The sequence below is a fragment of the Colias croceus genome, chromosome 6 (genome assembly GCF_905220415.1).
Source record: "Colias croceus chromosome 6, ilColCroc2.1".
NCBI lineage: Eukaryota > Metazoa > Arthropoda > Insecta > Lepidoptera > Pieridae > Colias > Colias croceus.
Window position 1 is genome coordinate 3,985,532 of NC_059542.1, and position 14,072 is coordinate 3,999,603.

At 30.3% G+C, this 14,072-nt stretch overlaps 1 protein-coding gene across 1 annotated transcript in view; it reads left to right on the top strand.

Moving 5' to 3' along the window:
- Nucleotides 1–5,891, top strand: part of LOC123692398 — a 36,004-nt gene extending 30,113 nt beyond the window's left edge. The window contains exons 2-5 of the mRNA XM_045637136.1: nucleotides 947–1,018; nucleotides 2,923–3,107; nucleotides 3,410–3,785; nucleotides 4,362–5,891. Coding sequence (XP_045493092.1) covers nucleotides 995–1,018; nucleotides 2,923–3,107; nucleotides 3,410–3,785; nucleotides 4,362–4,421 — 645 coding nt within the window. The 5' untranslated portion in view covers nucleotides 947–994 and the 3' untranslated portion in view covers nucleotides 4,422–5,891. The remainder of the gene's footprint in view (nucleotides 1–946; nucleotides 1,019–2,922; nucleotides 3,108–3,409; nucleotides 3,786–4,361) is intronic.
- The last annotated feature ends 8,181 nt before the right edge of the window (nucleotides 5,892–14,072 follow it).

Sequence of the window (14,072 nt, forward strand, 5' to 3'; positions counted from 1 at the left end):
ATTATTTGCTCCAAATGCTAATTAAAGGTTCTCAAAGATAGATACGTTAATTAAGTCGGTTGCGCACATTAAGTAACATCGCCGTGTCTATATCTGTATAATGTGTGGTATAATGTCGGCTATAACACATTATATCATACGTCAGGCTCTATTTACTCAGAGAGTGATGCGTACGGGATACTCGTCGGTTCTCATTTCTTTACCATTTCATAACACCGTATTTCTCGAATGTTCTGCCCAACAAATTATAATGGAAGCGAAGATAATGACACTTTATTACTCCCAAGTACATCAGATATATAAATGTGGCCGATAATGAAGATTGGAGCGTGTGCACGCGTTATATGCACGATTACTGTGAAATCTATTAGCCGTAAAGACATGTTACTTGTTGTTGCGAGATATTAAAAATATTATGTAGTTAGTGTTTTGATTAGTACAATCGCTGTTCAAATCACTAGTGATTCACTTTGTCTTCGGGCTACGGAAACTTATTTCGAAGTACCTGATCTACATGTGTTTAAAAACCTGGCATTTATTTTCAAACCTATACTATAAAAATGATTTGAAATTTAGATTTAAAACAATTACTTGAAACATTATTTCAATAAACGACTGTTTTATTACCAGTATCCGGTGATTCCAATCTTAAGAGCAATGCTTTATCTTTATTTTTGTTATGGCATTTAATTTTGGTAATTACATATTTAGCGGATAGTCAAACTATAAAATTTCTAGGTCGAAATAATGAATTTGAAAACGAGCTAATCACAATCGTTTTTATTCTATAAAATATACATGTTATATCGATTTGGCATTCATTAAGAAGTTGATGTTGGAAGAGTAGCGTTTTCAACGCTCTATAAATCACTCTCCATTATTGAAAGGATTTATAAAAAATACTGACCTATACCAATAAGTTTATAATTATATTTTCTTTTTGCAGGTCAACAAGGTGAATGAAGAAGTAGTCTAAAAAAGAACCAGGCACAACATGAAACCCTCAGTAAAATTTCAGGTAAGGTTTCTAAAAAAAATAAGTTTACATAACTGTAGTAAGAATATAGAACATCTTTAAAAATATATTAATAAATATTGCTGTTATAAGACGTTGTATGCCAAGAGAAAGATCGTACAGATATAATAGAATACATTTTAACTGATGGATTATCAAGGCGGATCAAACAATAACTCCTTTTTCAATGTAGTTTTGAAATTATACAAGAATAGATGAATATTATACATACCTTATTTGCTTATCTACAAATAGATGCGCGGGTTAAATCATAACCTTTTGATTGATGAACATGACAGTCATTGTTCTGTTAACCAAAAGTAGATCGTAGAATGTGAATGTTAGATCAAGAGAGGAATATTGACTGAGCTTAGACTGTGAGAAGCCAAAACTATAATTTATCTCTTCTGGTTGTTACTACACAGCAAAATAAAATTTTAGCAACGCAATGTTTATTACAACTTTAATTTAATCAAGATCACCGATAAAGCGTAAGATTTAATAAAGCCGTTGCAAATTATGGTTCACGCAAACTAGATGTGCTAACTTCACAAAAACAATGGTGATTGTTATAATAATTCTGTAGTTTATTGATGTAACAAATAGACAGAATCTGAGATATATTTATTATAATTATAACCATAGTAAAATAGTCTTAAAGGCGTAAATGGATTCATTATATTCAGATAAAGACGTAGATTCGACCTTTTGTTTGAAACAGATGGTATCATAAAAGATTTTCAACACTGAATTGTATTAAGGCCTCGTTTAGTTTCTGTAATCGTGTAATTTTCAAAGTGCATTTCAACATGCGTATAAATAATAGAATATTTTGTCGTTGTAATTTAGTAGGAGTATAATCCAATCTATATCAAAAATATTTCAATGAGCACCGGTTCCACCCGGATTGACAAAGAGTTATAAACAAATATAAAATATAGCCTGTCACTCAAGAATAAGTACTTTTACGCCGAGAGATATTGACAGAAAATATTAGCGACTGGGCCGCCGCGGCCGGTATCAGCGCTCTGACTATCATTTTTATTTTTTTCATTGCGTACAGATCAAGTGGTCTTAAGAACCGCCATACTGGTACAAATCGCCCAATATTTTCTGTCAGTATCTGCCGGCCTATTTCTACTAGAACAATTATTTTCAAAATCAATCAAATTGTAACAAAAAATCCTCTTACCTATTATGCTAATTCATGCTATTTGCGCATAGAGGATACTTTATAAGTATAAATTATTTCTAGTCATTACTAGCCTTGATTAGGTATGTGAAATCAGTTTTTTTTTGTTATAATTTTTAATGAAATGTTTATGGTTCGATCGTCCGTTACATTATAATAGTGCTTTATTTGTAATCACTAATTACATATTTCTAACGTTTAATTAAAATCAAATGCTTAAATTGGATCTAAATAAATAAATACTCAATGAAAATACATTTATTATGTGAATTTCATTAATTGAAAAGACACTTGATGCGATGAATTCTCGAAAAATTTGCTATTTTATCGTGCAATGACGTCTGTAACAAAATAATCATACGTTACATTAGAAATTAAATTTTCTAACCAATTTTCTATTATATCATTTTATTATGACTGTTCTGACCATATTTCATTGTACTTGTTCCTAGGTTTGCTCTATCGTGTTTTACAAGGTCCCTACAGATCGAGAAGACTCTCGATGCAATTGCTGCGCGATGCAGCTCTGCCTTGGCTGTGAAAGTGACATCATACGTTATTTTTCCCGGCCAAGTCTCGTACATGCCACTATTGATCGAGCTACTTCTCGCAGCAATTGCTTCACGAGGCTGCTCGCTCTATAGGCCAGCCTATAACACTTTAATTCATGAATATATTATTTGAAAAAAACAAAATTTTATTGATTACTTTCAAGGTGTTGATTTGCCTGGTGCTATACACATCCTGTGTACAAGCAATCATGGTGAAGTTCGGCACGAAGGGGGGACCGATTGAGCCGCCGACGCCGGAGCCGCAGCTGCCGCAGCCGCGGTCTTTCCGTGCGCCCGCGCCGGTCTGGGAACAACGGACGGATGATGCACCAGACCCTAATGCTCATTGGTAAATAATAAGTTTCATAGCTATAAAACTTGTTGTAGAAAATAACAAGCTGTTTCATGGTCAGATAGAATTCTTATGTAGATACAAATATTTATAACAAACTGAAAATAAATTAATTGGTGATTGAAATGAACAATCATTATTGCCTCTGCGTACTTTTATCTTACGGCGACAAATATAGCTACTCTATATTTCTTGAAACAGAACTATCTATTATTTTGCCTATTTTTATAAATGTATGTAAACATTATTAATGCAAGACACTGCTTTTGAATCTAATGGTTACATCGTATTGTTCACAGGCGCCCCTTCATTCCCCAAGAGAAGTACACGCAAATCTTCATTAATTCACCAACCACGACCCCACCACCGCAGAACAGTGCACAACGTTTCGTCAACTCCTACAGACCTACATACCAACCAGCTTTCCAACCAACAAATGCTCCAAACCAATTCTTCCACCCTGGTCAAGTTCTGAGCTCCCAGAGCCTTCCTGGTATCGGATTAAGATACTTCGCTCCCTTTAACGTCCAACAGAACACAGTATATAAACAAGAAGATGCTAAACATAACCAGGTGGAAACTAACAATATTGATAGTGCGAGAGACTCATCTAGCGATCTGCTCTGGAAGTATGAAAAGGATGCAGTGCAGCGGAACTTGAGGCACACGTTGGAGGTAAGAGAAGCAAACAAACATGTTGAAAATACTGTTCTCAAAATTAAAAATTTTGCCATTAGGGAAATAAATCATTATTAGTAATAGATAAATAAATTAAGGATTGCCATTTTCTATTTCAAAATGTTAGCATTTAGTTAGCAATCAACTACAATATAGTTTTGTATCAAAGTAAAACAAAGTACCTATTGACATTTCTATATTCCAGAATTATTTACCGAATTTATAATCAACTAGATTTCCGCCCGCGACTTCGCCCGCGTTTTAAAAGGTAAACCCGCATAGTTCCCCGTTGGATTTCCGGGATAAAACCTATTCTATTTGTTAATCCAAGTTAAACTCTATATGTGTGCTAAATTTTATTGTAATCGGTTCAGTAGAATTTGCGTGAAAGTGTAACAAACACACACACACACATCCTCACAAACTTTCGCATTTATAATATTAGTAGGATAACAACTGAGTGATCCTAAACTCCGTGAATGGATCCCATTTCCATGGTTACTTAAAATTCTCGTTTATAATTATAATTATTACATTTGCACATAAACATAAAAATAATACAATTTTTTTCAGGCAACCGCACCAGTTGTATACCAGTGGCAATGGCCGGCGTACGTCCAACCTCGGCACTAAATTAAGATAATCTAAAACCTTTGTTATAACCATCGCAGTAACTCCTCTCATTCCCAATAAGTACTTAATAGTACTATTATAACCACGATTAAATTGGAAGGTGAACATATAAGGCAAAAATTATGCTTGTAGAATATAATTTTAGCAAAAACTGGGAACTATCCGACTATATATGTAACTGGAGACCTTCACTCGCTTTGTTGTGCTATAATGGAATCTTAATGGCTTTTAATATTATATTCATGAAGGAAGAAGTATAAAGAAGTCACGAATCCGTATGAGTTAAGTCATGACAAGGCAACAATTATGCGAACTGTGATGTTCTAGATTTTATAATAGTTTTAAATAAAAGTGCCAGATATTATGTTATAAAGAATACAACTACTTTTGACCACTTTTCCAATATGTTAGTTACATTCCACAAATGTTAATATTATATGCAAAATTTTATTCTTGCAAAATATAATCAACTCAACTGATCTGGGAAAGTGTTTCAACATTTTACAAAACTTTAAGTAGGTAGCTAATATTAGTATTTGTGGAATGTATAACTGAAGTACAAACTCTTTTATATTCGCAATAAAACAAATAGATTAAATAGAAGGTAAACTTGTTAAAATTGTAAAAATATTTTATTCAGAAATGGGGTTGATATTTCAAACTGTTTCTTCTTTTTAGGATTCATATTTTTAAATCGTGTGGTATTGGCGAGCAATAGTAAAATAGCATCCATTGAAAAGGATAATTTTATGAGTTTAAATAATTTTCCATATATAAATTATAAATTTTTGTGAATATTGTATTAGGAGTACGTTCGGACTAGTTAGAGTTGAAATTATGGAAATGTTATGGTAAACCTGTCCTGTGAAATGTCCTGAAAATTCCGCCAAAGTAAAAGGCGTTATTTTAGAAGGCTTACCAGTATAATGTTATTTCGGGCTGGGAAGTTGTAAGCAATTTTTAATTTTATATGAAAATATATTGTTATTGACATCTAGGTATGTATAGATGTTTAAATAAAAACTATTTTGCTATAGATATCGTTGTTGTATAATTAAATAATTAAGGATTTTCATGTCTACAAAAGGCTTGAAATTACGCAACGTGAAATTACAAATGGTCTTATTATACTCTTTTATTTTGATCATTTCACGGCTAGCTCATCTAATGACCGAGAGCCATACATTTTCAAAATTGGTTAGAAAAAATGTCATTACGGAAATGATGTATTGTAATATAAATACTGATCACATACCGTACCTAATTGTACTATTATATTGTTCTTATCCTAATGTTGTATTTGTAAAAGTTGTATAATAAATAGGTTTTGATTTTTTTAAATTGATGTTGTTTTAAAACAATTGTTACCATAATTTAAGATATAGGTTTGATTTAATTAGTGTATAAGCGTAGTTAAGGTATTTTATTGATTGTAAATATGTATATTATCAAATAAATTTTATCAGTAAATTTTCTTTCATTGTTTCATACCTTTTCCTCACTGTGTGTAGAAGTTATATACGGAACATATTAAAAACACATACAAGACCCTAATTTAAAGCCTTATTGGTATGTCCAGTCCATCAATCCTTTCTAATAATTAATTAGAATTAAAATCATTCATTACGAAACATAACAAATACCTACCCTAAAAATATTGATGATTAGGTTATTTAGGTTATTAGCAAAAAACTTCTAAATTGTATACGATACGAAATATTATAAAATCGCTTTTTTATAATTAACTGAACTGAACTTGAACTGACTGAAGCCGCCACTTCATCTCTGTAAAAAATGTATACAAATCCGATTGGGTGTTTTTATCTGATAGAGTAACAAACTTCCATTCGTCCTGATAAACTTTCTCGTTTATATATCGAGATTACCTCAATCGAACAGGATACCCATATTTTCTTAATTATGACTCTATTTAGCAAAGAATCGATATATTATTGAAGCGAAGTCACGGTTACAAGTTATCTGCTCCGCGCGGTTTCTCTCCCGTGGCTCCACTCCTGTTGGCCGTAGCGTGATGATAATATATAGCCTTCCTCGATAAATGGGCTAGCTAATACCGAAATAATTTTTCAAATCGGACCAGTAGTTCCCGAGATTAGCGCGTTCAAACAAACAAACTCTTCAGCTTTATAATAGTATAGATATTAAAGACTACAGAGTTTGAGAACCGTTGATGCCGTTTGGCGCGAGCCGAAGAATAGAGGTCAATTAAACGTAATAATAACTAATAAATTATAATACACAGAAGTGATAAATTATATCTAATAGATATAATCATTAGATCCGTATACAGTACGGATTTGCAGCTTAAAACAGGTGGCCACAATTTGTATATATATTCAACCAAAATATTTCCCACGACTTGTTATCAAGTAGTTAATAATTATCAGGAATTCCTCATAAATTTAACTGTATAGGGACTTGCCTATTTATTAAAACCTTTACGACTATTACCAGTATAATTTGCGTATCATTGGTTTACGGCTGCTCCACACTTAGCAACGATAAGATTTTCACTCTAAAAAAATACGACAAAAATTCCAATTTACAATTCAATTTGTCTAAATACACTAAATTATAATTTATCCAAAAAAATATAGCTCTAAAGTACAAATACTAGGAAGTTGATGAAATTAAATATAAACTTTAACATCTGAAGCATGCGACTTTATTACATTATTTAATTTAGTATTTAACATATTTGAAAACAAAAATAATTAAGGAAAAACCATTAAGAATACATAGTGAAAAATAATAGATTCTTTGTTTATAAACTAAATAATGGATAAAATATCAAGTACCTAATAAGCATTTTATTTCTACCCACTACCCACGATTGTTATTTCCTACGATAATTAAATAAAAGATGTAGGTACTTAGATGTTGCAAAATATTTTTGTTAGTTCTATGAATGAATGTATGTAATAATGTTGTATTATTGTTTGTCAATATTATAGTATCTTTATTTTGTATGTCAACGGCGCTGGCGCGCGGTAAATCTCTAAAGAGATTATGTTTGCGCCAGTTTAATTAAATTTATAATGAATTGTATTATTGTATTGTATAAATATAAATAAATAAATTAAAAAAAAATATTCTAGTTTTACGAATTGTGTAAATGTAACTTTAAGTTTTTTTTTTATATATTTGCTTATATTAATTGCCTAGTTTCCAAGAGTACATGACTACCTAAAAGACATCAATGAAGCACACAGATTATTATTAATGTGTTCTTATCAGTCAAATTATTAATTTTCTGTATATTACTATTGTACATCAATCTTATATATTTCGACTTGTATATCAATCAATTATCTGCATGTGATAATCCGGTCAAAAAAGTTTCTTCTATTCGGAGAAAAAAGCTGCAATTAACAGATAAAAATTCATATAATTTCTGTATTATTATGGAAACTATAATAAACTTTTACATGCAATCTATACTTTTATAAGTAAAGTTAAATGTGAATATTTCCAACATACTCTTATTTTATTGTCTAGACTCTAGGGAATTTTATTCTTATATTAATTGTTCTTTTTTACCTTTTATCGAGATATCTAACAAAAACACAACCTCGGTCAACATTTTTAGAATATATTCTCATAGAACAAACTCTAATCGCAAAAATATAATTTGTAATACATTTATTTCGTGAGAAACTAAAATTTAAATTTAACTTTAACACGATTTAACTATTCCATTATTATGGAATATTTTCAATTATTCTGTGTTTATTAAAACTATAATTTATTGTGCTAACGGTCACGCAACAAATTGCGATAATCATCATCCCATTGTATAGTGGATTGAAGAAATCGCATGTTTTGTAGAATCTCCCACGAACCAAAGGCTGCTAATTGGTTATCTATTTAGGTGACCTGTTAGTTAATGAAATAATTAAACACATTAGATACAAGAATATGTTATTATGCATAAATGAATAGAATACAAGGATGTCTTTGACTAGGAAGTTTATCTTTTATCGACATTCCATCTTATCTTGTAGATTGATTCTCAATAGATAGACATAATATTTATAATAATATTATATGTAATATTAATATTATATATTATATGTTAATATTATATATAATAATTTTGCATAAATATAATATTAAATTTTAAATTTCCAGAAATTTGTTTCGAAACACTTTTGTAAAGTGATATTCTTACGTATTTCTTGAGAATATTGCAAAATATTCAGGTTAATAGTATAAAAATAGAGATAGAGCTTTTAGTTGTTGTTATCTTTTGATTAATTGTTTCGTTACACAATGTGTTAGAACGTAAAACATCGATCTTAAGAATCAATTATATTAGGAAAAACATTAATTTAATTAATTTGTCTTATCTAATATATCCAAATTTTGCTAATATAGCATCATAACATAATGCGCTGCTAACACAACATTTTAATTCAGGAACAAATTATTGACAAATAACATTTTTTTTTATTTTAACTTTACAAAGAATATTGACCCCATTCTTAGGTCTATTCACGTATTATTTAAATAACAATTTAATGTTTTTATTAGTACGAGAGAAGTTAACCCTTTACTATCCCATAATCTATATCATTTTGCGGTAGGTAAGCTACTGTTACATTTTACAGAGAACTCATGACACTTTGATATAACATTATTCGTCCATTCATGTGTTATATATTTATCATAAAAATATATACAATTTTATCCACATTAAAAAACTAAAATCTTAACGATTTCAGCAAAATCACCTCGCGAAATCTCTCTCTTTTTTGTTACATGCAAGTTACATGTAAAAGCCATGAAAAGTTTTTTTTATAAAACAGTTTAATTTTTTTATATATTAGTTCATCAAATGAAATTTAAAATAGGTACCTACTGGATTTTGAATGAATGATTAAGTACTTGTAGGTAATTGTTATACCTACTATGACATCAATTTTGACTTAGCACCAACTAAGAATTATATTTATATCTAATATTCGCCGCCTATATGAATAATTTTCCGAATTTTAACCAATAATGCAGCAAATTAAATACGCCATTGACATTAAAAAAAGTAAACTCTATAGTCAAACTTTTAAGGTCTAAATTACACCTAGCAAATATTTTAACCAAGCGCGAAGAAGAAACACCATGACGTCACGACTTTCTCACATTCACTCTCAATGAAAGCGCAAGTGATCTTGACCTACCTCAATACCGCGCGTCATACTTTGTATGACACAGTAAAGGCGTGCTAGAGACTATGAAAAATGACGTCATCGGTCAATAGTTAGGGCATTGTTATGCAGAAATTTGTAATAAATTTTGATGTATATTTATTGAGAAATATATTGTGATAATGAATTATGCAAAGCTTCGTCGGTTACGACAATAATTAAATTTTCTAATTGATATTTAGAGATGGTTCGAATTTTCTTGTTCTTTCTTCGATTATAATTGTTGCCGGGACTCTGAATTCCTTCTGGAAATATGTAGATCCAATTATTTTAGTAACTTTTCCGATACTCACAATTCACATTCCAAGAAATGTTTAGTCCAATTGTTGTGAATATTATTAATAAGTCGTCTCAATTAAGTTTAATAGTACTTTATCATTTAAAAAAGGATGAGATATCATATTATTTTTCGTAAGTAATGGACTTTTGAATAAATGTACAAGCTTAATATCAGGTAACTGTTTTTATACCTTTGTAACTGTTTTTATAACTTTAAGAAAATAATTCCAGGTTTTCATTCTACAATTATTTGCCATCACGCAAACAATGGAAAAGGGCACAAGGCCTAGTGTCATCGGCATCACATAAATTACATGGTCAGGTGACACAGAAAGATTGACAGACCGCATGCTACGGTCTGACGTTCCTGTCACGATTCTCATCGTCAAAATGTGGGTTGCGGGATTCCTGGTATTTAATATGTCATTAGAATAAGACGTTAAAGGTGTTCAACTGGAAGTACGAGATTGCCATGCGTTAAATTACTTAACTTTAAACTCGGCTGGGGTATAATTATCTCGACGCTGTTCATGTGTGGCTTGGTTTATTATTTACGGTACATAATTAGTACTCCTTTTGGGAAAAGCTTTTTAGTGAACAAAAATTTATTCTTATCTCATCAACGATGTCTTTATGCTTGCAAGGAGGAGTATGCTTAACAAAGTATACGTCAAACAAATACTTTGTCATGTTTGTTTGAATTAAAATTACTCCCAATGTGAAATAAATACAATCTTCGAATACATGAAGCACTTATTACATTACCTCTTTACTTTACATTTGATGTGAACATTATTTGGAAATCAGAAGTAGCTAGTAAGTGTTTTAAATCAGAGTCACAACCTACTTTCAATAGCTAAAATGTCAAGCTTCGTCTTCCTTTCTGTATGTTAGTAGAAATAGGATTTGAGAAGTCATTTATTTAATCTAAGTACTTTTTTCAGAGTAAAAGTGAGACGAGTTTTTGCTAAGATAAAATATTTTTAAAAATTAAATTCATCATCAGCTTGTTGAATACAAGCAAAAAGATTACGAAGAATAACGTAAATAAAAAGACTAGGCAATTAGCTAAGGGAACATATTGTTAAAAGAGAAGTTACATTATGTTTCAAAACATGAACACTTTATATGTCTTCAACAAATATTAGTCTAAGAAATTAAGAAAGAATCAGTGGGGAGTCAGTGAAATGTCACCAGATATTTACAAAATGCAGCGTTAAGATTGCAACAATTTCAACATATAAGGGTACTGTAACATGAAACATGGTTCCATATTTGATCGATGCATCTAATCATGCAGTCTTATGTCATCTGGTTAATATATAAGGTAAAATTTTACCTAATGCGGCTCACTCCAGTCCGATTTATGTATGCAACTTTTGATGTTGCTAATCGAATCAATTGCAACTAATTGTGAAAACATTTAATGTTAAGAAATTTTCTGAGGAATAGAAAGAATAAGTACGATCCTAAAGCGGGATTTGGACCCGCGTCTTTCGCCTTGACGGGGTTACTCCTAGTTCCTAGCCTCTCGGCCACCTGTAATCCCACCTGAGCAATCGAATTTCTTCTACTCTTTAGGTTTTATGTGTCGAAGTGATACCTCACATTTTAATATTTCCAAATACCTATTGAAGTTAGTTAAATACCTAGTCTATAGCTGTATAATAGTGCTTGAAAAAGGTGGTGTTAACTTGTCGTAAATACGTGACAAAACATAATATCGTACGGCTAATGTCGTGAATTAAATAAACTAATTATTTTATGTACCATAAATCTTTCGTTATAGCATATATAACTTTAGGGTAACCTAAGAAGAAATTTGCAATTATTCAACACTATACAACAAAAACTAATAATCCAACTAATCATATGACCTTATTTATGGTGGCACAGTTGTCTGCATCAAACTTGTATCTAGTTGAATTTTAAGACCAGTGTCTTCGTATTACATAACTATCTCAACTAGCTCTATGTAATGATTACCGTACGCTTTATAAGATATGATAAAATAAATAAACAAACATTAAAAGTTTTTTTAACTGGCCTCCTACTTGCCAAATTTGTCTGTTATAGCTAATGTATCAATTTTTGCCAGAGAACACAATACGTGGGTTAATTATAGAGTTTAAACCATAATACATATAATAATTATACCTTATAGTATGAATTATACTGTTTTTAAAGTCTTTATATTTTTCGTATCTTTGTAATTAGTCATGTATTATAAATTATTCTTTTTAAAGTGAAACTTTTATTACATCGTCTCAAACTTTTTGGTCTGTGTAGCGCATGTCACATGACGAACGATACGCACGATAATTATCGTACAAATACGATAATTTTTAGTTAAATGTCTATAGTGTGAAAAAAAGTTTCACTTTTACCGTGGTTTCATAAAACCACACAACATTTTTTTTTATAAATACTATAGTATAACTATTGACTGTAGGTGTACTCCTTCCTGTGTTTTTGTTATTATTTTTATAGTTGAGGTTACATAAATATTAACAGAAGTTTTTGTTACATAGTTAAAATGATATTCAAGGTCCTATTGATTTAGAATCTCATATTATAGTAGCATATTATACTGCCCTTGTTGAATGATTAACGTGTGCAATTTGTAAACATTATAATGTCTTAGCAGTTAGCACTTATTATAAACTTATTTGTGTCCAGTAAATCAATCTAGCTCAGAATTTCTGATTTAAATAAGTATGTGGATATTTAAATAATTATGTGTACCTAGTTGAACCTACTCTCGTAGTATACATATAGGTAACTAGGTTTCCGCCCACGGCTTCGCCCGCGCAGTCAAAGAAAAACCCGAATAGTTCCCGTTCCCGTAGGATTTCCGGGATTGCGTCATTTTCCCGGGATAAAAAGTAGCCTATGTCCTTTCTCGGGTATCAAAATATCTCCATACCAAATTTCATGAAAATTAGTTCAGTAGTTTAGGCGTGATTGAGTGACAGACAGACAGACAGACAGAGTTACTTTCGAATTTATAATATTAGTATGGATTTTAAATTCTGTTTTAAAAGTCTGTTTTATACTATTTATGGATTCGTATGAGTAATCCGTTTAAATTTAAAGGCTATTAAAGTAAAATAGAACACGTTGATTCTCCAAAATAAAGACAAATTGATTGCGTATTGACCTTTCTATAAAATATAAAGATACGTTAAGAACCTTTATCGTACAAAATTGTATATTAAGTATAATGATAAAAACTGCCCGTACGTAGTATTGTGACCGTTATAGAATAATTTTATTTATTTTATTGTTGATCGAGTTTCAAGTTTATATCAAGTTTCTTGTCAATATTTTACGATTTCAGCTTCAGAATCAGTATCAGATTGGAAAAGTCTACACCAATTCAAATTTAGGTTTTATAAATATAATACGATAGAAGGCAAACGACAAAATATATCGCGATGGTACGTTACAGCGGATTTAAATAAGTAAAGTTTAAAACCATTCTCTATAACTATTTTCTTAACCTTAGTTTACTTGATATTTCCTATAATTTCGTAATATTTAATTTTGATGTTGATTATTATATATATATGATGATGCTGATAATTTTATCGAAAAAAAAGGAAAGGGTAAAATTAATCTTTTGATTATTTCATACTTTTGCATAGATAGTTGACGATAACACGAAACATGACTATATTACTTTTAAGCTGTATTTATGACCTTACATGCTCTAGAAAATACAATAATTTAAAGAATATAAGGTAATGTAATGAAATAAACACAAAATAATGAACTGAATATTAAACATTAAAACCTGAAGTAGTCTTTCTTTTATACCAGAGATGTAAATAATGTATGAGGCAACTTGTTTTCATTATTGCATCATTTAATATTTTTATGTAGATAAACTATTTTTATAATTAAAATGAGATAATACCAATTTATTTTTCCGTTTTACGAAATGTGTTTATTGAACGAATCACAAATCTTTAATTAATATTTTGATAATACATAAGTCATTCTGCTTTCATTCACGATCCATACTTAAAAGCATTATGTATTTTTATTGTATAAAAACACTAAGTATTCCGGATTTCATTCAGCCAATATGGGTCCATCCTTGTCCCAAAAATGTTCACAAATCGCTGTATTTGGCTTTGCTCAT